The sequence below is a fragment of the Petaurus breviceps genome, unplaced genomic scaffold (assembly GCF_028583685.1).
Source record: "Petaurus breviceps papuanus isolate PSGF00001 unplaced genomic scaffold, PetGlider_PUasm1.0 90721, whole genome shotgun sequence".
Lineage (NCBI taxonomy): Eukaryota > Metazoa > Chordata > Mammalia > Diprotodontia > Petauridae > Petaurus > Petaurus breviceps.
This window is the reverse complement of record NW_027187322.1, coordinates 2788800-2812002: the sequence shown is the minus strand read 5'-3', so window position 1 is coordinate 2812002 and position 23203 is coordinate 2788800. Positions and strand designations below refer to the sequence as shown.

General features: G+C 53.8%; 2 protein-coding genes across 5 annotated transcripts in view; one reads left to right on the top strand and one right to left on the bottom strand.

The window, feature by feature from the left end:
* The first annotated feature begins 4342 nt into the window (after positions 1-4342).
* EFEMP2 (EGF containing fibulin extracellular matrix protein 2) lies at positions 4343-15047 on the top strand. Of its 4 annotated transcripts, none has more exons than XM_069066372.1 (11): positions 4343-4365; positions 6252-6354; positions 6838-6886; positions 9362-9592; positions 11301-11423; positions 11579-11695; positions 11886-12005; positions 13134-13253; positions 13345-13471; positions 13827-14022; positions 14790-15047. In XM_069066372.1, exons 2-11 carry the CDS (start codon positions 6253-6255, stop codon positions 14949-14951), a joined length of 1347 nt encoding a protein of 448 aa, XP_068922473.1. In that variant the 5' UTR covers positions 4343-4365; position 6252; the 3' UTR covers positions 14952-15047. The 4 variants fall into 4 exon arrangements, with proteins under 4 accessions (XP_068922473.1, XP_068922472.1, XP_068922470.1 ...); XM_069066371.1 differs by lacking the exon at positions 4343-4365 and adding an exon at positions 4619-4637; XM_069066369.1 differs by lacking the exon at positions 4343-4365 and adding an exon at positions 5049-5199.
* A 424-nt stretch (positions 15048-15471) lies between these two features.
* Positions 15472-23203, bottom strand: part of MUS81 (MUS81 structure-specific endonuclease subunit) — an 8313-nt gene continuing 581 nt past the window's right edge. The window contains exons 2-16 of the mRNA XM_069066374.1: positions 22830-22975; positions 21783-21862; positions 20643-20741; positions 20443-20511; positions 19988-20076; positions 19740-19889; positions 19509-19601; positions 19037-19158; positions 18861-18958; positions 18463-18579; positions 18272-18367; positions 18079-18192; positions 17753-17856; positions 15714-15797; positions 15472-15629 (exon numbers count right to left, since the gene is read on the bottom strand). Coding sequence (XP_068922475.1) covers positions 15563-15629; positions 15714-15797; positions 17753-17856; positions 18079-18192; positions 18272-18367; positions 18463-18579; positions 18861-18958; positions 19037-19158; positions 19509-19601; positions 19740-19889; positions 19988-20076; positions 20443-20511; positions 20643-20741; positions 21783-21862; positions 22830-22975 — 1528 coding nt within the window. The 3' untranslated portion in view covers positions 15472-15562. The remainder of the gene's footprint in view (positions 15630-15713; positions 15798-17752; positions 17857-18078; positions 18193-18271; positions 18368-18462; positions 18580-18860; positions 18959-19036; positions 19159-19508; positions 19602-19739; positions 19890-19987; positions 20077-20442; positions 20512-20642; positions 20742-21782; positions 21863-22829; positions 22976-23203) is intronic.

The following is a 23203-nucleotide window of genomic DNA, read 5'->3' as shown; positions in this document are numbered from 1 at the left end:
CTGTCTCCCAAAGTCCGTCCAAGCTCATGTTTGCCCTTTTCACCACACTAAATATCCATCTCATCCTCTGCTGCCCTCTTCTACTTTTGCCTTCAATCTTTCCCAGTATCAAACTCTTTTCCAATGAGTCCTGTCTTCTCACTATATGGCTAAATATTTAACCTTCGATCTATAGTCATATTAAAAAAAAAGCTCTGAATTACTATTGATTAGAGAAATACAAATTAAAACAACTCTGAGGTACCACGTCACACCTATCAGATTGGCTAATATGACAAAAAAGAAAAATGATAAATGTTAGAGAAGGTGTGGGAAAATCAGAACACTAATGTATTGTTGATGGAGTTGTGAACTGATCCGATCATTCTGGAGAGCAATTTGGAACTATGCCCAAAGGGCTATAAAACTGCACACCCATTGACCCAGCAATACCACTTCTATATCTGTATTCCAAAGAGATCATAAAATAGGAAAAGGCCACATGTACAAAAATATTTTTAGCAGCTCTTTTTGTGGCAGCCAAGAATTGGAAATTGAGGAGATGCCCATCAATTGGGGAATGGCTAAACAAGTTGTGATGTATGAAAGTAATGGAATACTATATGCTATAAGAAATGATGGGCACTTTTCTTTTGTTGTTTGGTTTTGTTTCTTGTTTTCTCGTGGTTCTTCCCATTGGTTCTAATTCTTCTTTATGTCATGACTAATGTGAAAATATATTTAATATGAATGTATAAGTAGAACCTATATCAGACTGCATGCCATCTTTGGAAGGAGGGAAAACAAGGAGGGGGAGAAAATTTAAAACTCAAAATCTTATGGAAGTAAATATTGAAAACTAAAAATAAAATAATTTTTAAAATTTTTTAAAAAGAAATAATGAGCAGGCAGATTTCAGAAAAACCTGAAAAGAACTGAACTGATGCTGAGTGAAGTGAGCAGAACCAGGAGAACATTGTACACAGTAACAGAAAGACTGTGAGATGATCAGCTTTGATAGACCTAGCTCTTTTCAGAAATACAATGATCTAAGACAACTCCAAAAGACTCATGATGAAAAATTCTGCCCACATACAAAGAAAGAGCTTGGAGTCTGGATGCAGATCAAAGCAGACTATTTTCTTTCTTTTTTGTGGTTTTCCTCTTTGATTCTTCTTTCACAACATGATTAATTTGGAAATATGTTTAATATGATTGTATAGTCTATATCAGACTGTCATATCTTGGGGAGGGCGAGGGAAGGGAGGGAAAAATGAAACTCAAAATCTTATAAAAATGAATGTTGAAAACTATCTTTACATGAATTAGAAAAAATAAAATACTATTAAGTGGGAAAAATAAACTTTTTTAAAAAGTATTTAATCTTCAGCTTCAGTATTTGACTGAACAGCCTGAATTGATTTCTTTCTTTAATTCTTCTTTGCTTCCTGTCATTACAGTGGCATCATCCACATAACTGAGATTGTTGATATTTCTCTTGGCAACTTTAATTTTGGCTCTTGATTCCTTTAGCACGGCATTTCACATGATGTCCTCTGTATGTGAGTGAAATAAATAAGGTAACAACATACAGCTCTGTTATACTCCTTTTGTAATCTTAAACCAGTCAGTTGTCCCATGTTGATTTCTAACTGTTCTTGGCATATATACAGGTCCCTCAGGAGACAAATAAGATCTGGTCCTCCCCTCTCTTTGAGGACTTGCCATTTATTGTGATCCCAGCAGTCAAAGGGTTTAGTGTAGTCAATACAGCAGAAGTAGATGTTTTTTTTTCTTGTTCTCCCTTGCTTTCTCCATAATCCTGGGAATGTTGGCAATTTGGTCTCTAGTTCCTCTGCCTCTTTGAAAACCAGCCTACTCCTCTGACAATTCTTGGTTCACATATTGCTGAAACGTAGCTTGCAGAACCTTAAGCATAACTTTGCTGGCATGCAAGATAATCAAAATTGTTTGGTAATTCGAGCAACTTTTTGGCATTTCTCTTCTTCAGGATTGGGACATAAATTGATCTTTTCCGATCCAGTGACCACCACTGAGTTTTCCATATTGGATGCATGTTGAGAACAACACTTTAACAGCATCATTTTCTTTTTTTAGGATCTTAAGTAGCTCAAATGGAATTCCTTCACCTCCATTAGTATTATTATTAGCAACGCTTCCTAAGGTCCACTTGACTTCCTTCTCCAGGATGTCTGTCTCTGCATCAGTAACCACAGCATAGTGGTTATCGGTGACGATAAGATCTTTCTTGTATAGTTCTTTTGTGTGTTCTTGCCACCTCTTCTTAATCTCTTGTGTTTCTATTAAGTCCCTATCATTTTTGTCTTTTATCATGCCTATGTTTGCAAGAAACATTCCCTTAATATTTCTAATGTTGTAGAACAGATCTCTTGTCTTTCCCATTCTATGGTTTTCTTCAATTATTTACATTGATCATTTAAGAAAACCTTCTTATCTCCTTGCTATTTCCTGGAATTCTGCATTCAGATTGGGGATATCTTCCCCTTTCCCTTTTCTTCTTTCCTCAGCTGTTTGCATTGCCTCATCAGACTGCCATTTTACTTTCTTGTTCTTCTTTTTCTTTGGAATTTTTTTTTTTATTGCTGCTTCCTATACAATACTGCAAATCTCTGTCCATATTTCTTTAGGCACTCTCTCTATCAGATCTGATTTCTTAAGACCATTCATCAACTCCACGTTATATCCATAAGGGACAGTATTTAGGTCATACCTAGATGGTCTAGAGGTTTTCCCTACTTTCCATTTAAGTTTGAATTTTTCAATAAGAAGCTTGTGACCTAGGGGCAGCCAGGTGGCTCAGGGAGTAAGAGCACTGGCTCCAGTGTCAGGATAACCTGGGGATCAAATCTGGGCTCAGTACTCAGCACCACACCCAGAAATAACTGGCTGTGTAACCTTGAGCAAGTTACTTAACCCCGATTGCTTAAAAAAAAAAAAAGAAGCTTGTGACCTGAGTGACAGTCAGCTCTCGAACTTATTTTAATTGACTTGTTTTAACTGCTTCACCCTTGGCTGTGAAGTATATCATTGTTCGGACTTCTGTATTGGCCACCTGGTGATGCCCATGTGTAGAGTTAGGGTTGTTTCAGTCGTGTCTGACTCTCAATGACCCCATTTGGGGTTTTCTTGGCAAAGGCTGGAGGGGTTTGCCATTTCCTTCTCCAGCTCATTTGACAGATGAGGAAACTGAGGCAAACAGGGTGAAGTGACTTGCCCAGGGTCACGCAGCTAGGAAGCGTCTGAGGCGGGATTTGAACTCACAAAGAGGAATCTTCCTGACTCCAGGCCTAGCACTCTATTCACTGTGGCGCCACCTAGCTGTCACATCTACCTATATCTATACAGCTATCTATGTGCGTCTACCTGTCTGTCTGTCTGTCAATCATCCATCCTGGGATGAATTCCAATTTATAGAACTGACAGTTAAATCCTCCGGTATAATATCAGGTAACAGGATTTCTCAGAGCTGGGGGAAACAAGACTGGAGGATGGGCTCAAAGTTTCTGCTCTAAGTATGGGACTGGGAGGAGCCCAGTCTAGGCACTTAGCTCCTGAGTGGGGAAAGGGGTGGGTGGCTCAAGGGCCTCAACTCAAGTCTGGAGCAAGAGAGGGGCCAGAATCTCTCAGCTCCGAATATGGAAAGAAGGGAGGGGAATAATCTAGGTCCTTGACTTCCAGTCTAGGGGAATTGCAGGGACTAGGGTCTCTCAGTTTGAATTTGGAAAATGGCAGGGATCAGGGCTTAGTTCCAGGTTGCAGGGAGTTGGGAGATGGTTGAACTTTCAGTACAAATCTTGGAATGGAGTAAGGAGGCACGAGAGAGGGCCTATTCACATTTCTTGGCCCTGTGCCCTTGGCACCAGGGTACAGTGCCTTGCCCAAGAAGGAGCTTCTAAAATGCTTGGGGGGGGGGGAGTGGCTAGGAATGGACTGGGCCCTTCAGCTGCAGCCTGGGAGCACTGGAGAGACCAGGGTTTATTGATCCAAAGCTAAGGGGATTTAGGTGGAAGGAATCTGGATCTCTCATCTCCAGGTTCAAGAGCTGTTGGGAATTAGGATTCCTGTAGCTCCAGGCTGGGGGTATCTGGAGAAGAATACGGTAGAATGTCTTAGCTCCAAGACTACATGGTCTCTGAATCCCCTTTCAGATGTAAGTCCAGGAACCTGAGAGCCTAAGAATTGAAACTCAGAGTGCAGGGGCCAGGGATTCTCAGCTACAGCGTGTGGGGCTTGTGGGAATTTGGGTCTCTCATCTCCAGATGCAGGAATTTAGAGCACAGAGGATTAGGGTCTGGTTCCTGCTCAGAGACATTTGGAGAGGAGAGAGAGAACAAGATTTCTCAGGTGCAAATTGGGAAGGACAAGTTCAGGGGAGAGAGAGGCCTCTTGGCTATAGGCTTGGAATGGAGGCACCAGAATCTGAAACTTAGGGATTGGAAGGGGCCAGGATTTCTCAGATTCAACCCAGGAGTGGTATGTTTGGGGGTGTGGGGGAGGGCGGGCATCTGCACCAGAGATCTTCTGTTCTAGCCCAGGGGAATTGGGGAAACCAGGATCTTCCAGCTTCAGGTTGGGAGAGGGGGAATATTGGGGACCTCTGAATATTGCAATTCAAGGTGAACTTGGGGGACCCAGGGTGTTTCTGCTCTAGCCTGAGAGATTGGGGGTTTAGGGATCCCAGTTCTAGCCTGAACTCTGGGTGACTGCTTCAGGCCTGAGTACTGGGGATCTCTAGGTTCTCTCAGTTCTAACCTAGGGGAATTGGGGGGCTCTGGGGTTAGAGGGCCTCAGACGTGTTTCAGGCTCATCAGCTCAGAGAGAGTAGGACCCGAAGGAGAACAGGAGGCAGAAGCCACCCTGGCCCTGGTCCTGGCCTTGGCCGTGGCGCTCCGGTTCCACAGCCCGGGCTGCCTGGGCTGGGCCGGGCGGGACGGGACGGGGCGGCCGCCAGCCATGGCTGCGTGGGGGCCGGCAGCCGGTGGGCTCGCTCGGGCTCGGGTCCCTCCCCCTGGCTCAGGCTCAGGAATCCGTGTCGTGTCCGGGGCGGGCTGGGGGGCGGGGGGCGGCCGCTTCCTGGGGCCGCTTGTCCAGGGAGCGGAGCTTCGCCAAGCCCACAGGCTCAGAGCAGCCCGAAGCCCCGGGGGCCGCGGGGGTGGGCTCGGGTCGCTCCAGCCTCAAGTAAGTGTTGAGACCCCGGGGGGGGAGGGGGCTGGGAGCCGGGACGCCAGGGCTCCCGCTGAGCGGAAACTGCCGACTCAGCGGAATGGCCGAGGGGCGGGGGGAGGGGAGAGCCGGAAAGTTTGGGGAGGTCCCCGAGGATAAGCCTGAGACCCCGCTCCCTTGGCCCTGGCCTGCGGGAGCCTGGGGCTGGGGGACTGAGCAGTGAGCTTGGTCCCACTGTCCCTGGGGGAGCTGGAGTGCAGGCTGACTGCGGGGGTCCCGCGCCTTCAGCTGCACGGCAGAAGGCTGAGGTCCAAGGGGAGACATGGCAGTAGGGGACCAAGGAGGTCAGCCACACTTCCTCTGGGTGAGCTGAGGGGCAGAAGAGCCTGGGGTCTGATGGGGGAGGGGGCACACAGAACAGCTGGGCCCGGTGAGGAGGCGGGGAGGAGAACAGCCTGGATCCAAGGGGAAAAGGAGAAGGGGGCAAATAACAGTCTGGGTCTCCTGGGTAGTGGTGAGGGCGGAACAGCCGGGCTCTGTGGGGAGAGCTGGGAGGCAGAAAGCTGGTCTTCTCCAAAGACCTGGTGGAGGAATCCCTGCTCCAAAGGGAGAATTAGGAATAAGAACCTCTATTACTCCACCAGGGTTCTGTGGGTAGAACCTTTGTGGGGCATTGAGGACTGGGAGGCAAGGTGGGAGAGGAGGGAGGCACAAAAATGCCTGGTACTTGAAGAAGAAACCAGGACTGAAAGGAAGGGCTGGGCCTGGGGGTAGTAAGAAGTAAGGTCCCCCACATGCAGAAGGATGACGGTCCAGGGAACCAAGATATCAGGGCCTGGGAAGAGAGTGAGGGCTGGTGGATGAGAGCATGAGACTGGGAGCTGGGGCTGGCTGGCTCCCTTGGGACAGTCTGGGGCTTGAGTCTGAGGTGGTGTGGGTGGGAGGCAGGGTGCCTGGGCCCTTCCTAGCAGATGGGCAGGACCAGGGGATAGGGTCTGGCTGGCTCAGGGCCTCCAACAAGCCAGACCCAGGTGAGGCTGAGGCAGGCTCTCATTCCTTGGTCCTAGGATGCTCCCTCTTGTCTCCTTTCTCCGAGGGCAGCTGCTATTGCTGCTGTTTCTTCTGGGCACTGCAACTCCCCAGGACCCTGAAGAGCCGGACAGCTACATGGTGGGAGCCCTGGAACTTGACAGGACTGGGGAGGGGAGAAAGAGGGGGAAAAGCAGGAAACTGAGGGGGCTGGTTAGGGGATGGGGGAGAAAAGAAAACACAGGGGGTCCTGAGATGAGGCTAGAGGAAGGGGTAGAGGCAGGGGCAAGGGCAGAGTTTGGGGAGCATCCTCACAATCTCCCAACCAAACCCAAAGGTGCTAAGTTCTGGGCATGGCGTTGAAGACCTGGGTTTCAATCCTGCCTCTGATACTGTCTCTCCACCTCTCTGGGTCTCAGTTTTGACATCTATAAAATGCAAGTTACAACCACACCTGACCTAGAGAGTTCTTGGAAGAATCCAGTGAGATAGTCTTTGCCAAGCACTTCGCAGACCTGAAAGCTAGAGCCCACTCCTAGCCCTCTCCCTAAGCCCACTGACCAGAGCTTCTGCCCCAGAATGCGAGCTTTGGAGCCTGACCTTGCTTCCTTCCTGTTGCTCTAGGAGTGTACCGATGGCTATGAATGGGACACAGAGAGTCAGCACTGTAAGGGTGAGTATGAGGGCTCCCCTGTGTGGAGAGGATGGAGGGCATACTTCCCAAATGAAGGCTCTGACTCTGGCTGAGGAAGGAGGCTTGGACATCATAGAGTGTAGCCTCTGCATTCAGAGAGCAGGAAACTGAGGCCTCGAGAGGGTCCCAAAGGTAGCAGCAAGTGGCCAGTTGGGATTTGAACTATTTCTCACTCTTCCTTTCTTGGTTTCCTTTTCTATGAGAGAGAGCTGATGAGAAGGCTGAGCTTTTCAGAAATCACTTCAGGGGTCTGGGGAGCTTGAGATGAGGGCACCTAAGCCTTAATTTGATGGGCTGTTGAGAGTTACCAGAAGACCTTAACCTACAAGACCCAGGGTCTCCCAATGCATCCTGGGCCATCTCCAGTCCTGATGAATATTTGGCCATTGGACCCAGATGGCTCCAGAGGAGAACGTGAGGCCAGTGACCTTGCACAGCCATCCCTCCCTCAAGTCAAAGTCAACTACAACTCATGTCATCATTTCCCTGATGCCATGGTCCAGAATCTGAGAGGTGGAGTGAGGAGCCCCATACTCAGAGGCTCCAAGTCTCCCCTGGTCAGCCATAGCAAGCCCCCTTGACTTGTCTGAGCCTGTTTCTTTATCTGTAAAAGGTGAACGCTAATACTACTGAGCCTGTGGGTCCTTGTGAAAGCAGGCATCATAGAATTAATCCTTGACCAGCAATCTTTTATTAAACACCTGCTACTTTCTAGGCACTGGGGATAAAAGACCATACCAAACCAGAAGGGTCCCTGCCTTTAGGGAGTTTATATTCTAATGACCAATGTGGGAGTAAGTAATTACATGCCGCATCCAGAAGGAAAGTCAGTGGGGGACTCAGTAAACTTAAAGGACCTGAGCATAGGTACATAAAGTATCACCCGTGTATCTCTGAAATGTTTAGGAGTAATACAAAGTAACTTCTGGGGAGGCTTCTGGAGAAGGTGGCCCTTGGGCTCTGCTTTGAAGGGTGCTGGGAGTTCTTGAGTCAGGAACAGCTCCTGCCCAGTTACAGAAGGGGAGACGGAGGCCTGAGTTTGAGGAACATCAGTTAGATTACTTTGACTCAAGGGGAAGGTGCATGAAGGAGAATAATAGTGAATGAGACCAGAGAGGTAGGTGGGAACCAGACTACAGAGCATTTTCTGTTTTATCCTAGGGGCATGAGGGAGCCATTGAATATTTTTGAGCAGGGGAGTAACTGTCCTTTAGAAACATCACTTTTGGCATCTGTGTGGAAGATGGATTAGCAGGGGAAAACCTGGAGTTGGGGAGGTCAATTAGGTGGCAGGACCTGAAATAAAGTAGTGACTGTGTGGAGGGAGAGAAGGGGGACAAATGGGAGATGTCGGGGGTGGGGAGATTGACCAGATTTGTTAATCAAAGGAAAGGGAAGAGACAAGTTTGCAAAAGTGAGTGACTGGAAGGATGTCAACAGCCTCAACAGAAAGAAAGAAGTTTGGAGAAGGGATGAGTTTGGGGGAAAATATGAGCTCCATTTTGGATGTGTTGGTTTCAAGAATATCGATGGGACCCCCAGGAGTCCATTTCCTGCAGTCAGTATAAGGGGGAAGTGGAGCTTAAGAGATCGATGAAGCCTAGTCTGCTGCTCACCAGGGCCAGCCAGGTCAGCGCTTTCTGGTCTGTGATGGCTTCACCCCAAAGCCAGCGGATTTCTCAGAGATTTGCAGGCCAGAGTGGCCCTGTCCCTTCTGTCCCAGACTGCGTTGGGGTCCTGGAGAATGTCCTCTCCCAGGCAGTCTCTGAAAGACTCTGACCATTGCTGCCAGGCGGGCTTCTCTGGTCCTGGAGCAGCTATACCAGGCCAAGCTGAGTCACAACTAAGCGCTGATAGCCATCCCCTTTTCCTAGGGTCACAGACCTCTCTGAACATGAGCTCATTACTTGGGGTGGGGATGGTCAGTGGGGAATGGGTGGGGCTATTTCTAGGACACAGGGCACTTGTGAACAGGCTTTGGTGGGGGGTCCTTTCTTGTAGCTCTGAGTCAGTACTCAGGAAGGCAAGTAGTGGGGGAGGCTCCTATGCAGAAATACAGTCCCCAGAATCACCAACTCTCCCCTCTGGGCCCGGTAGAAAGACCCCTGAGCCAGAAGCCCAGAGAAACTGGGAAAGCCCATTGTCCTCCCTATGCCTCAGTCTCTCCAGCTTTGAGATGGAGGGGACTGGACTTGATTTCTCCAGGGCTCTTCTAAATCTGATCCCTGGGATCCCCTCCTGACTGAGTGACCTTGGCACAAATTGGTACCCCTCTGGGAATCATGGATTCCCCAATTTGAACCCTCTTCTGTTCCCTCCCAGAGGATGGATGTCTCTTGGCATGATCCTCCTAGGGCAGTGAGAGCACACCCCCCAGCTCCTGGTTCTCTTTGGCTGGAGCTATCTGGGCTGCCCCCCTTGCCCAGCAATCTCCCCATTCCACTCTGCCCACAGATGTGAACGAGTGCGAGACTATCCCCGATGCATGTAAGGGGGAGATGAAGTGTATCAACCACTACGGGGGCTACCTGTGCCTGCCTCGCTCAGCTGCCGTCATCAATGATGTCCATTCAGAGGGGGCCCCCCCTCCTTGGCCAAGGCCTCCCAGGCCTCCGGCCCCTGGTCCGCCTCGCCCCAACCCTTGCCCACAGGGCTATGAGCCCGATGACCAGGACAACTGTGTGGGTAAGCTGGGGGGGGAACAGTCCTGGGGGGTCAGGGGGACTGTTCTCACGTGGAAGGGTCTCCCTCAGCTTCCTTCCCAGGGACAGTGAGTGGCTTGGAATGAGGTGCTGCCCTTTCCAGAAACTCCAGGAGAGTTTGGTGGCAGATTGACTTCAAGGGGAGAGACAGGGAATTCAGTTTGGGCCGGGATGAATTTGGGGCGACTGTCAGAGCTATGCATTCTGCATTGTGCTTTGCTTGTTTGAACTTTTTATATATTTCTTAAGCATGGAGACATGTTTATTTCCATGCCAAATTCTCTCCCTCCTCTCCCCCACCCACCCAATAAGAAGGCAAGAAAACCAAACGACCATAGGTAAGTCCAGGGCCCTTTGTGGGAGCCCTGTGCGGCCTGCCTGTCTGCCTGGCTGCAGCTTCCTCCACTCTGCCACACCTAGGAAGCATGCAGGGTTCCCTCACCCAGGGAGCCACAGCCTGCTCCAGGACTGAGGTGCTCCGTGGGTCATACTCAGAACCAGAGCCTGCCAGAGGGGCCACCATGTGCCACTGGTGCAGAGCAAACTGGGTGACACAAGATCTGCCTTGTGCCCACATGTGGTCCTCCCTCTTGTACGTTTTTCCATTACTGGCCAGAGAGAGCCTGAGGAAACTGGGCAGATCCTTGCCCCTCCCTGGACCTCAGTCTCTCCTGCTGTGAGATGGAGGGGGATGGAGCACCAGTGAGCCAGGACTCTGGTGGGGCACTTGTATGAAGGGCACACTATGGGGGAACGCGGGGGCTGGGCACACAGTGGGTCCCCTCTGAGGCTGGGCACACAGCGGGGCCCCCCGGGGGCTGGGCCACAGGGATGGCTGGTGTTTCTTGAGCCCCCGCCGCTGCAGAAGTCCTCAGATGTTCTAGATGGCCTCTTCGTCGCTCTTCTCGGGAGGTCTCCCTTCTCCTTCCATGGGTAGCACACCTGTGCTCTCCTGGCTGACTTGCACCGCCAACCTGCTCTCTGCTGCCATCTGCTGTCCTCCCGTTACGCCTCCTCTCTAGGGCCGTCTGCCACTCTTCCCTTCTGCTGGGGTTGGTCCCTGTTGGAGGAGAAGTAGCTTTCCTTCAGTGCATAGCAGAAGGCTATTGTAACCTAGCTAGAAAGTTAAAAAAAAGTCAACACAGGCTGATTGTCTTTTTATTTTTTGGCTGTAAACATGTAGTTCAGGGTCTCAGGCAACTATTTGAGCTGTGGATAGACAATCCCTTTTCGCTTTTGCTTAATCCCTGATTATCACAGGAGCTTGGGTACCAGGCTTAAAGCTCATCTTAGTTCCCATAATGCTCCTTGATTGGCATGAAAATGAACCTGAGGTCAAGAACAAAAGCGCCAACAAGGCCATTGTGCAGCCCGCCTCTGGGACTTTATTATGTACATCTACAAGCAAGAAGATGGCATCATTTGGGGCCTTAGAACTATCCAGCAGCAAGGGCATCAGAAGCCAGTCTTCATTTATGGGTGCCTGAGGTGGAGGTTTTGTAGTCAAGTGCATGAGCTGTACAATGTTCCCACATCTCAGCGGCTGTGAGGGAGGCGATCTGGTTTCAAGAGGGTCTCAGCTGGGCGAGGTCTGGAGGACTGGATGGCCATCTGTTCTGGCTATGCCTTGGCCTGACCCAAGGCTGCCCTGGGGATACGTCTTATCTCTGACCTACATTTCTGGGTTCCAGACATAGATGAGTGTGAACTTGACCTCCACGATTGCCGTCCCAGTCAAGAGTGTCATAACCTACCTGGTTCCTTCCATTGCTCGTGTCCTGATGGCTACAGAAAAGTGGGCTCAGAGTGTGTGGGTAAGTGAGATGCCCAGAAACCCAGATCCCACCCCTGAAACCTGCTGCCCCCTGAAGGAGATGATTAAAGACTGAAGTCCAACAAAGCACACAATAGCTCAGCCACCCTAACCTCCACTGCTGTCCTTCCAAACCACCTTACCTCTGACCCCCAGACATAGACGAATGCCGTTACCGCTACTGCCAACATCGCTGTGTCAACGTTCCTGGCTCCTTCACCTGCCAGTGTGAGCCTGGCTTCCAGCTGGGCCCCAACAACCGCTCCTGTGTAGGTGAGACAACCTGTGGGAAAGGGGGGCTAATCAGGGTGGGCAGCAGGGTGAAATTGTGGCTTCCTAGAGGCCCAACCTCAGGACCAGGTCGAGGCATCCCCGACCTGTGAACTACCCCAGTGGGATGGAGGCTGGGGTCCTGCTGCTCTCCCCTCTGCTGAGCTCCCACTCTGGCTTCTGCTGCCTCCAGATGTGAATGAGTGTGAGATGGGGGCACCCTGCGAGCAGAGATGCTTCAACTCCTATGGGACCTTCCTTTGCCGCTGTAACCAAGGCTATGAACTACATCGGGATGGCTTCTCTTGCAACGGTGACTGACCCCCATTGGGGGATAGCTCTGTCCCAGGCCCCCCCCCCCCCGACAAGACACACTGGACAGTGACTGGATAGTCTTCTGAGACAGAATATGAGTAATGCCTGACTCTGTGATATGGACTCAGTGCAGTAGGAAGTTGGAGACCATAGAATGTCAGGGCTAGGAGGGCCCTTAGAACATAGAACATAAGAACTGGGAGGGCCCTAGAACATCGAATGTCAGATCTGGAGTGGCCAGGAGGGTTCGAGATTCTAGGACATCAGAGATGGAAAGGGTCTCAGAGGCCTTTGAGTACAGGTCATTTTGTCAATTAAAAAACAAAAGGCAGAATCCCAGTGGAAGGCTGCCCGGTGTTGGGCAGACAGAGCCGTGGCTTTCACTCCTGCCCAATTCTATGCAATTGAACAAGCACATCTGCTGGGCTTGCTTTGCCCACAGCCTCCTGGGACCCCTCCTCAGCCCCACATTGGGGAGGAGTATGGGTAGTGCCATCAGGTGGGGGCTATCTGCCTGGCCCCACGTGGGAAATGGCAGCTACCTGTATCTAGTGATATGATGTATCAATCCCAGGCTGCTGCCAGCTCCCCTGCCCTTGTACTTGACCTAACTCAAGTGGATAATGGAGTGGGTGATGATGGGTGGGCTTGAACAGTTAGGGAAGCCTTTCTGGGGACAGGTCCTTCCTCTAGAGCTGCTGTCTTTCTTAGGCTCCATCTGTCATGGTCCCATCCCTCCCACACCCTACCCCTCCCCAGTCCTGTAGACCCTCACCTGACCTCCCCTGTCCCTCCCCTCACCTCCAAGTCCTGCAGACCCTCTCTTGACCTCCCCTCCCCTCCAATCCCACAGACTCTCACCTGACCTCCCTTGTCCCTCCCCTCCCCAAGTCTTGCAGACCCTCTCCTGACCTCCCCTCCCCCCAGTCCCACAGACCCTCACCTGACCTCCCTTGTCCCTCCCCTACCCCTCCCAAGTTCTGCAGACCCTCACCTGACCTCCCCTGTCCCTCCCCTTCCCCCCAGTCCTGCAGACCCTCACCTGACCTCCCTTGTCCCTTCCCCCCCAGTCCTGCAGACCCTCACCTGACTTCCTGTTCCTCCCTCCTCTGTCCATCCCCTGCAGACATTGATGAGTGCAGACATTCCACTTACCTTTGCCAATATCATTGCTCCAACGAGCCAGGCCGATTCTCCTGCCATTGCCCCCAAGGTTACCAGCTGCTGGGCACCCGCCTCTGCCAAGGTCTGTTGGGCTAGGAGCAGTGGGGACACCTTGGTGGGGGAGGGGGTCATACCTGGCTTCCAGGCCACCACTGACCTCTCATCCTTCGCAGACATAGATGAGTGTGAGTCTGGCTCCCACCAGTGCTCTGACAGCCAGAGCTGTGTCAACTTCCACGGGGGTTATCGCTGTGTGGAGACCAACCGGTGCTTGGAGCCATACGTCCAGGTGTCTGACAAGTGAGTCTATCCCAGGCAGCTTGAGTCCCTTCCCCACACCCAAACTAGCTGGATAAGAGACTAGCCTCAGAGCTGGGACACTGAGGAATGGTGCATTAGTGCGTGCTCTGTGGCAGGTACATGGTGCTGGGCCTGCCCTCCAGGATGCCATGGGTGACTGATGGCTCCTGAGCTGGCCTGTTAGAGCCGGGAGGACCCTGGGGGAGGGAGAGGGAGAGGGAGAGGATGAGGAGGCCCAGAGTGAAGGGGCAGCATGGCGAGCGGGCCGGGCCCAACGAGCCTGGCAGAGCCAGGGGGCAGTGAAGGGGCAGCTCTCTGGACTTCTGACCTGACCGCTCACTCCCTGCTTCTGCAGCCGGTGCCTCTGTCCAGCCTCCAACCCTCAGTGCCGGGAACAGCCATCCTCAATCGTCCACCGTTATATGAGCATCACGTCAGAGCGCAGCGTCCCTGCAGATGTCTTCCAGATTCAGGCCACCTCTGTTTACCCTGGGGCCTATAATGCCTTCCAGATCCGTGCCGGAAACCCTCAGGGAGACTTCTACATCAGGGTATGGTCCTGGGTGAGGGGCAGAACTAGCCGGGAGGGCCAAAGCAGGCCTACCAAGGAGGTGGGCTTTCCTGTTCTGAGATCACCCAGACTTTCCCTAACGCTATCTCCTGAAGGCTCAATCTCTCCGGTCCAGAGTTCCCCACCTTTTGTTCCCCCCTCAGAGAACTCAAGGCCGATTTGGCAAACACTAGCTGTGTGGGACAGGCAGAATCCTAACCCAGAGGGAGAGAACTCACATCAGTGAAACAATCTGAGAAGACAACGCAGTTTCTGGTCCGGAATTTGAGCCCAGGAACTTTAGGAGGTCAGACCATTGTCTGACAGGTTCATAGGAGCTGGGCCTTGAAGGATGAGTGGGTTAGAGGCAGGTGAAATGGAGGAAGGGTCACAAAGGTGAGCCAGCACCCCAGCCAGTGAGTCTCAGGAAGGATCATAGGTCTAGGCCTAGAAGGGACCTCAGAAGATACTGAATCCAACCCGTCCATTTTAGAGGTGAGTAAACAGGCCCAGAGAGGTAAAAGAACTTGACCCCTTTCCCCTCTGCCCCTCATGAGGGTGGTGAGTTGTGGGGGAAGGGCTGTTGTTGAAAGGGAACCCAGAGAGTCTGGGGTCTGGCAGAGGGAAGCCAGAGGCCAAGGTGATGGAAGTGCCTTGGAACTCCAGATGTTTCGAATGGGCAGTGTAGCCTTAAAACAGAATGAAGAGACTACTGGAGGGGAGGGGTCCAGGCCCCCTAATGCCTGAGTGCTCTCTCCTCTCTTGCAGCAAATCAATAACATCAGCGCCATGCTGGTTCTAGCAAGGCCTGTGACGGGGCCTCGAGAGTACGTGCTGGACTTGGAGATGGTGACCATGAACTCCCTCATGAGCTACCGGGCCAGCTCTGTGCTGAGGCTCACTGTTTTTGTGGGGGCCTATGCCTTCTAGGGGTCTGGGGGAAGGAAGGGGGGGCTTCCCTATGAAAACATCAGAAGCTGTTCAAGAATAGAGAAAAATCAATAAAAAGAGAAAAATCTGGCAGGAGTGATTGGTGTGGGAGCTCTACGGTGGGGAAAGAAAAACCAGGCCCTCCTCAGATGACCAGACAGGGAAGGAGACTTGGCCAGGGCCCTTATGCACAGCTAGGAACAGACCAGAAATGAGAAGCCAGGCCCCCCATCCCTGGTCCTATGGTTCTAGGTCTGCCCATCCCAGAGGAGCCTTGGCTTCCTTGCCAGAACCACAATCCTTAGAGGAGGCCCTGCCTGTCCCCCCTTGGGTGCCCCCAGGCACTGGGCCTAGTCTGGGCAGATCCCATGCAGGGGAGGAGAAGCATCTCAACAGCCAACATCTACACAAGCTGGCGCCTCATCTATATGGTTCTCCAGAGGCCACGGAGGCCCACGGGATAGAGGACAGCTCCATGGCTCCTGTCAGTGATCACCCACCCCCAGCAGACTCGAAAAGCTGGCAGTTTGAGACTTTTATTAGATCCAGAACATTTCCCATCCAATCCCCCCACCCCCGGGCTTTGCACCATGGGCTCCTCCAGGCTGGGCTCAGGCCAGTGGTCCAGAGGTACAATAAAGCTGGCACAGGGTCCGGCTCAGGGCTGGGCCCAGGTTCCTGGAAGAGGAGGGAAGAGGGAGGTGACTGGGGAACCTGGCCAAGGTCGCCTCCCCCCTCCCTCCAGAAGCCCTCAGCCCTCACCTCTGCAGGCGCCCACACTTGATGGAACTCAGCAGCTTCTCCTGCTCTTGGGGGCTGGTACAGGCATCATAGGCAGCCAGCAGGCTGAGTAAAAAGTGGAAGGGAGGCTCTGAAGAGTGGAGCAGTGGAGGGGCTGCATCCCCCCTCCCCCCTCCCCCCCCCCGAGGGATGCCATCCTTCAGTGCACCAAAGCTGGCCTGCTTTGGGGCAGGCAGAGAAGTGCTAGGCCCATCCCTGTGCCCAGCAGGCTCCCAGCCGCAACCCTGAGAGACTTGTTCAAGCTGCCCGAGCTGAAGCAGAGACCACAGGGGCCTGAGCTGTGCGACTTGGGGGAGAGCTCCTTAACCTCTAGCTTGGCTTCACCTTCTTTAAAATCTGGACAACCACATTAGTGCTGGCTGACTCCCAGACTCTCCTCCCTTCTCACTGTTTGTTTGTCTCCTTGAGCCTCCCCCACCTCCCTTCTCTACTTGTCTCCAGAAATGTGGCCTTCTCCAAGTCAAGACCACCTCTTCCCTCTGCACCCCCCACCCCCTGCAGACAGACCCACCTTTAATCAGCAAATTTCATCTTTCATTTCCTCATGTCCCACTTCCCCCATCCAGAAAAGCCTTTAGCAGACTTCAGCATCCAGCTAACTTAACCTAATACTCTCTTCCCTTTCATGGCCAAATCACAGAAAAAGCCATCTACACCACCACCTCTGCCGTGGCTTTCTCTCCGCTCTCCTCTGCCCTCACCATTCCACCATAACCGCTCTCTACAGTTACCAATGATCTCTTACTCACCAAACCCAAGAGCCTCTTCTTAATCTTCCACCTTCCTGATCTCTCTGCAGCCTCTGACACTGCTGCTCATCCCCGGTCTCTCCAGTTCTCCTGCCTGTCTGACCACTCCTCCAGGTTTCAAGGCTGGATCCTCATCATATTTGTCCCTTACTTGGGAATCTTCCCCAAGATACTATCCTGGGCTCTCCTCTCCTACACTCAGCTCCCCCCTGGAGATGGAGCACACCCAGGGTCCTCTCAGCTCTGCTCTTTCTCCTGACCCCTCATGCCACATTCCCAAGTTCAACAGACGTTTAGAACTGAACTCACTGTGTTCCCAGCTGACCCCATGGTCTCTTTTCCCTAAAGCCTCCTCTCTCAATTTCCCCAGGCACCATCCTCAGCACTTCCCTCTCACTCAACCCCTAGACCTCTCCCCTGACAGATCGCATCTGGGCAGGCTTCAACCCATTGTCTACACAGTGGCCAAAATGACCCTCTGAAAACATCCTGTGACTCCCTGAGCCCTCTCCAGGGCCACATGCAAAGAGCCCCCTGCAGCCTTTCCAAATGCTGTCCCTCTGGGCACTCTCCAATCCCACTAGACAGGTTTCCATCTCCTACCTCCATGCCCCTGGGCTCACTGGCTGTTACTCCCCATACCTGGCATGCTCTCCCCTCTTCACTTCCAACCCCTGGGATATCTGGCTCTCTTCCCCTCTCAGGACTCAACCTCCCTCCAAGGTGGGCTAAGGAACTGGCTTCATAGGAGTTTGGCATATAACCATAGGGTGTAAGCTGCTTCCTCCCTCAGTATGTAAGCCCCTTGACAGCAGGGCTCATTTGGCTCTCCAGGGAGTGCTGGGCACACAGAATGGGCTCAACAAATTTCACTGACTGACTGGTATCACTGTAACATCTCACATTATATCTGCAACTGTGTGTCACAGAGGGCTTTTCCCATAACCACTCTGTGAGGAAAGTAAGAATCCCTATTTTACAGATAGGTAACCTGAGGCTGGTCACAGAGCTAGGAAGTAGGAACCCATACCTCAGGGGACACCCCTGGATTTAAAGCTAAAAGGGCCCTCTGAGACCATGTGAACAGGCTACATGACTGTCCTCCCTCATATGACTGAGGAAGCAACAGAGGCTTGCTCCTCCAGACTAAACTACATCAACAAAAGGTGAGCAGTGGGCCTTGCAGGTGGGAAAGAGTGTGGGAGCCCAGAAAGGAAGAGGAAAGGGCTGGCACCAGGCTCAAGGGCCTACCGAGCAGGGGTGGCATACTTCTCCAGCACCGAGGCGGCCTTCTCCCCACTCACCCCCCGAACCTGCATCAGCTGCCGGGCAAAGACCTCCTTCACAGACTGGGCCTGGCAGGAAGGGAAGGTGAGCATCTTAGCAGGAAGGCCCAGAGGCTGGGGAGCTGGAGAGCTAGGGAAAAGGGGAAGGCCTGGAGTGGGCACAGCTGTGACCAAGGAGAGGGGGAGGGAGCCAAGGGGAAGGATGAGGCGGGGACAGGGGGGAGGGGGGAGGGAGCCAAGGAAAAGGACGAGGTGGGGCAGGGGCGAGGGGGGAGGGGGCAGGGGGCTCACTCTGGTTTTCATGGCCCCTTCGTTGAAGTCACTGAAAGTGAAGAGGGTGCAGGGCGGGGTCTTAGCCCCAAGGTCTTCCTCAGCCCCCCAGCGTCGGCACTGCAGGGTCTGACCCTAACAAAGACAAAATGTGGATGGGCCCTTCCAGGCCATCCACCAGGGTCCCACGTAGCCAATGGCAGCCCCTCCTCACCTGGTACAGCTTCTGCAGAGCTTGGGTGAGCAGAGCCAGGTAGGCTGCTGACTCCTTCAGGTCTGCTGTTCGTTTTACAAAGAAGCCATCAATCACCTGAGAGGGGGCGTGGGTTACAAGTGGGGATGGTGAGGGTCCTGCTAGGGCTCCCCAGGGGCCTAGCCTGGGTCCCCTCCCCTTCCCAGACTCACCTGTGTGTTGGTGATCGCCTGCAGCAGGGTACTCTCAGGGAGGCTGAGGTTGTGGGCAGAGCCGTGGTCCTCTACCAGGTACACCCTGCGGCTGAGGCCACAGCGACTTAGGCGGAACTGGGGAAGTCAGGGCCACAAGGTCAGGCCTGGGGGCCTCCCCTGCCCCCTTTCCCATTTCTCTCCAGGTCTCAGGTCTGCAGGACTTTCCCTGTCACATCCCACATGCTAAGTGGAAACTGAGCCCCAGGATGGGAAGAGACCTGCCAAAGAGCTGTCAGAATCAGGATTCGAACCCAGCCAAAGAAGAAATTCTCGATTTAGAGTCGAATGGGCACAGAGAAGTCGAGGTCCTGTGTGTGGTCTCAGGCAGGACTGGAAGCCTCAGGGCCCCTCCATACCTTCTGCTCCCGAAAGCGGCCATCGATGATGCTGCCACAAAGGTCATCCAGACGCTTCCGTTCTACCACGTGGTCCAGGACGAGCTCGCCAGGCCGGCCTGGGGCAGCAGCTAGGTTGGTTCTTTCCACTCCCTACACCATTCACCCCACCCTAGGCACCCCTCCCTTTGCCTTACTGGACACTCTTGGCCTGGTCTCCTGAGCCACCCAAACAAAGTCCCCAACATGTAGCTTTCGGACATCATGAGGGACCCCTAGGCGCTGCAGCTCCCTCAGAATCTCTGGTCGATGGCTGCCCCTATGGGCACAGAAAGAACCCCAGCCCTAAGTACACACTCTCCCCTTGACTCTAAGGACTATGGTGTCACGGCCGAGAGAGGTCTTAGAAGGGGGGATGTCAGGACTGGGAGGGAACTTGAGACGGGGGGGGGGGGTCAAAGTGGGGGGAGGGGGGCTTTGGGACAGGGTGCATCAGAGCAGGGGGGAGGAATCCTAAGAGCCAGATGAAGGAAACATGTGATTCAGGGACATTGCCAACATTTAGTAAATAACGGAGTCTATGCCCCCACATGCAGCCCTTGGCACTCCCTGGCACGGCTTCCCTCCTAGTCCCGCCTCCTTGCCCTCACCCTCCCGTCCCCCACTTACCCCGTGGTCTCACTGACATCCACACACAAGAGGATCCTGTACTCCCCTGGCCCCAGCTCGAGGGGCAGCTCTGGAGCTGCGGTCCTGGTGCGTCTGTGGGGACACAGAGGGCTGTGAAGAGGTGCCAAGCCCACCACACCTTCCTCTGAGGCTCTGACGGGAGGGTGGGGAATAGTTCCAGGAATACGATGGCTGTCTGGAAGGTAGTCCCATGATGAGGGGGGCACTCACAGTTGAGCCACAGCTTCTTGGAGCCCATCTCCTGCCTCCCTCCCAGGGGATTGGGTGGATCTAGATCGTAGGCTGGCAGGCAGCTCTCCCAGACCTTTGGCTTCTGCCAGCTCCTGGCACAGCTCCAGCCCCCCGGGCGTCAGCGAGTACCTGAGGAAGGCAGGAGAGCCAATGGAAGAAGTGGCCCCTGGCACCCCAGGTCTGAGCCCTCCTGGGGTTCCAGAACCAGACAGAGCCCTGGGCCTCACCTGGCTGGCTGCTGGGTCTTCTGGATGAGATTTCTGTGAAGGAGAGAACGCAGGGCTGGCCAGGGCTGGCTGCTGCTTCTGAGGGCCACCTGACCAGACAGGGAGAGCAAGCTTAATTTAAGAGGCAGAAGAGACAAGGGTCATCCCTCATGGTCCAGTGAGGAGGCCCCAGAAATCGAGTCAGAGGACCTGGATAGGAATCACACTTGCAGGGGGCTTCATGAAAATTCCTTCTCTCAGGCTCAGTTCCCTCTCCCATAAAATGAGTCAGACTGGATGCCATCTAAGGGCCAACCCTCCCCCTCAGACTTCATTCCACAGCAGAGACACAGGTCAGTCTCTGAGCAGCCGACTTCTCATGAGCCCCAAAAGCCAAAGGCCAAAGCAGATCCGTGAAGGGGATGGCAAGTCTCCCATTTAGCCTCTTGGGGACCCTCACCACCCCTGGCTCTTACCCTGGGGGCTTCCTGCTCACACCTCCTTAGAAGTTCCTCCTTGGTCAGGGACCCCAGGCTTTTGGGATCCTGAAAAAAGAGGCAGAGGAAGGGTCAGTGTCCCCCAGCCCCTGCCACAGTGGATGCCTGGCCTCATTGCACTGCATCCAGGCTATGTCCCTGCTCCCAACCCCCACCCCCCACTCCCATCCCAAGCTCACCAGCTGCTCCCTGTAGAGAATCAGGAGCAGAGCCCGAGCGGCTGAGTGTCTGGGCGGCCTATAGCTTCCACAGCCATCAGCCCTGGGCTGGCCTAGGCCCTATGACAGGCAGAAGAGAGGCATTCCTGAGTCCAACAGCTTCCCAGGCCCAGAGGAGAGTAGAGACCCCCACATCCACCCCTCCTCAATTCTCCTGCCTGGAGGCTGGTGAACCTGACTCTCCAAGTTGCCCTCCCCTCCCCAAGGGGGTAGACTCATCCCTGAGGGGGCAGCCTTTGCTGGCACTAAGTGGGCATTCTCCAAGGCTGTCTCAGGCCTTCATCTCTCCACCCACTCTTGGTGACCTCACCAGGTTTAAGTTATCATTAAGGTACAGCCCACTCTGAAATCTGTTCACATGGTGTCAGGGCCTCTCCTGAGCTCCTAATGTCCCTCATCCTCATGGTGGCATCCTTATAGGCTAGCCACCTTCTGGACATCCTTAACTCTTTCCTCTCCGCTGCCTGCACAGATCCCAATAGGGGCCAAGTCCCGTTAATTACCCACAAGTCTCTGGCACTCAGAGCCCTTCTTCACACATACCCAGAGCCCCTCTGTACCTCTACCCTGGACAATAGTCTCCCGGCCCCCAGCCTCTGCCCACTGCCAATCAGCCTCCACGTGCCTCCATCCTAGATTCTGGTTATGTCAAAGCTTGGGGTAACACAGCCTCCCACTTCTCTTCCCTGCTCTGCTCCAAAGACTTTCTGGTATCCTTGATAACCCAATGTGACAGTCCTGCCCCCAGCACTCATTCCTCCCTCTCCCTCCTTAGGGTCTTAGTTCCCTTCAAAGTTCAGCTGGGCTGGGGGGCGGGGGAATACCTGAAGAATTGAAGAATTCCTGACCCCTCCCAGCTGTTCCCTCCCTCCTGCTCCCCCCCACCGTGCTTGCTCCCTCCAGACCACTGCCCTTGGCAGATTCTCAGCTCCTCCAAGGATGGGGTTGCACCCTCCCCTACACACTTCCTCCCCACCCCCTGTTCCCCTCGTGGACAGTTAGGACATGACTGCTGAGTGTTAAATGGCTGCTCTAAGAATCCCCTCCTTCCAGAGATCCCCATCCCCCCAAGCCAGTGAGCTTTAGGGGGTCCCTTCTCACCGACTGAGAAGGGCCTGCATCCTCTGGCAGTGTACTTAACCCCTTCTGTGGGAGCTCAGAGACTGGTGGCTCACCTAGACCTGGGGAAGAATCACAGCATGAGAACAGGATTCTCAGACCTGGTGGGGGGGGGGTGTGTAGGGGAGGGTGCAACCCCATCCTTGGGGGGGGGGGGGGGGGGGGGGGGCTTAGAACAGGAAATGTCAGAGCTGAGAGGAGCTTAGAACAGGGGATGGCAGAGCTGGGAGGGGCCTTAGAATAGGAAATGTCAGAGGTGGAAGAGTTTTACAACAGGGGATGGCAGAGCTGGGAGGAACCGTAGAACAGGGGATGGCAGAGTTTACAGGGCATTACAACAGGGGATAGCAGAGCTGGGAGGGCCTTACAAAAGGGAATGTCAAAGTTGGGAGGAGCCTTGGAACAGGGGATGGCAGAGCTGGGAGGAGCCTTAGAACTGGGGATGGCAGAGCTAGGAGGTTCAATGCCACATCTGGATCCCAAGGAGGGAAGGTCTTAGTGTAGAGTCAGAAAGTAAGAGCTCGTGGCAGAGCTGGGGCCCTAGTCCTCCAGCTTGAGGTTCCTAAAGCTCAATGGAGAGAGCTCTCAAATGGACCCCTGAAGACCTGTTTCCCTAACCTGGCTCTGACACTTCCTAGCAGAGTGGTCTTGGCTAAATTCCTTCTTCCTCAGGGGCGCGGTGAGGAACGTGCCCAAGTGCAGACCCCTTTGGGTGTGCTCTGTGCCAGCCATGCCCAGGGGGCAGGCATAGTGATGCTTCTTGGAGAGAAGCTGCTCCAGGGTTGGGTCCTCTCCACCTCCTGGACGCCCCAACGATAAGGGGCATTTTTGAGGTCAGGGGACCCACCCCAAGCCGCTGCCTGGACCCCTGACAAGGCTCCTGACTCCACCAGTTTGTACCATCACTCTTTATCAGCTGGTTGGGAGATGGGGCATTGGAGGGTCATGGGACAGTCACAAATCAAGTCCTGGGCCCAGGAAATGAGGTGGACTGGACCTTGCCCCCCTACCCACTGGCCCCCAGGTCACCTCGGCTGGATGCCCGGTGCTGCTCCAGGCGCTGGTCCAGCATCCGGCACAGGGCATCGCCAAAGTGCTGCAGGATCTTGGCTTCCTTCCCACTCCTCAGGGGCAGGGGGTACCGCAGCAGGGAGCGCAGGGCCTGGAGGAACATGGGGATTGGTGCAAAGGCCCCCCCAACTGGCAGGAAGGAAAAGCACAGGAACCCAAGCAGCACAGTCCCAACGGTTCTGGTTCTGGCCGCCAGACCACGAGCATGCCAGCTCCCAGCCCCAGGACGTGCCAGCCCCTGGTGCCCAGGACATGCCAGCCCCTGGTGCCCAGGACGTGCCAGATCCCGGTGCTCAAGGACGTGCCAGCCCCCGGTGCCCAGGACGTGCCAG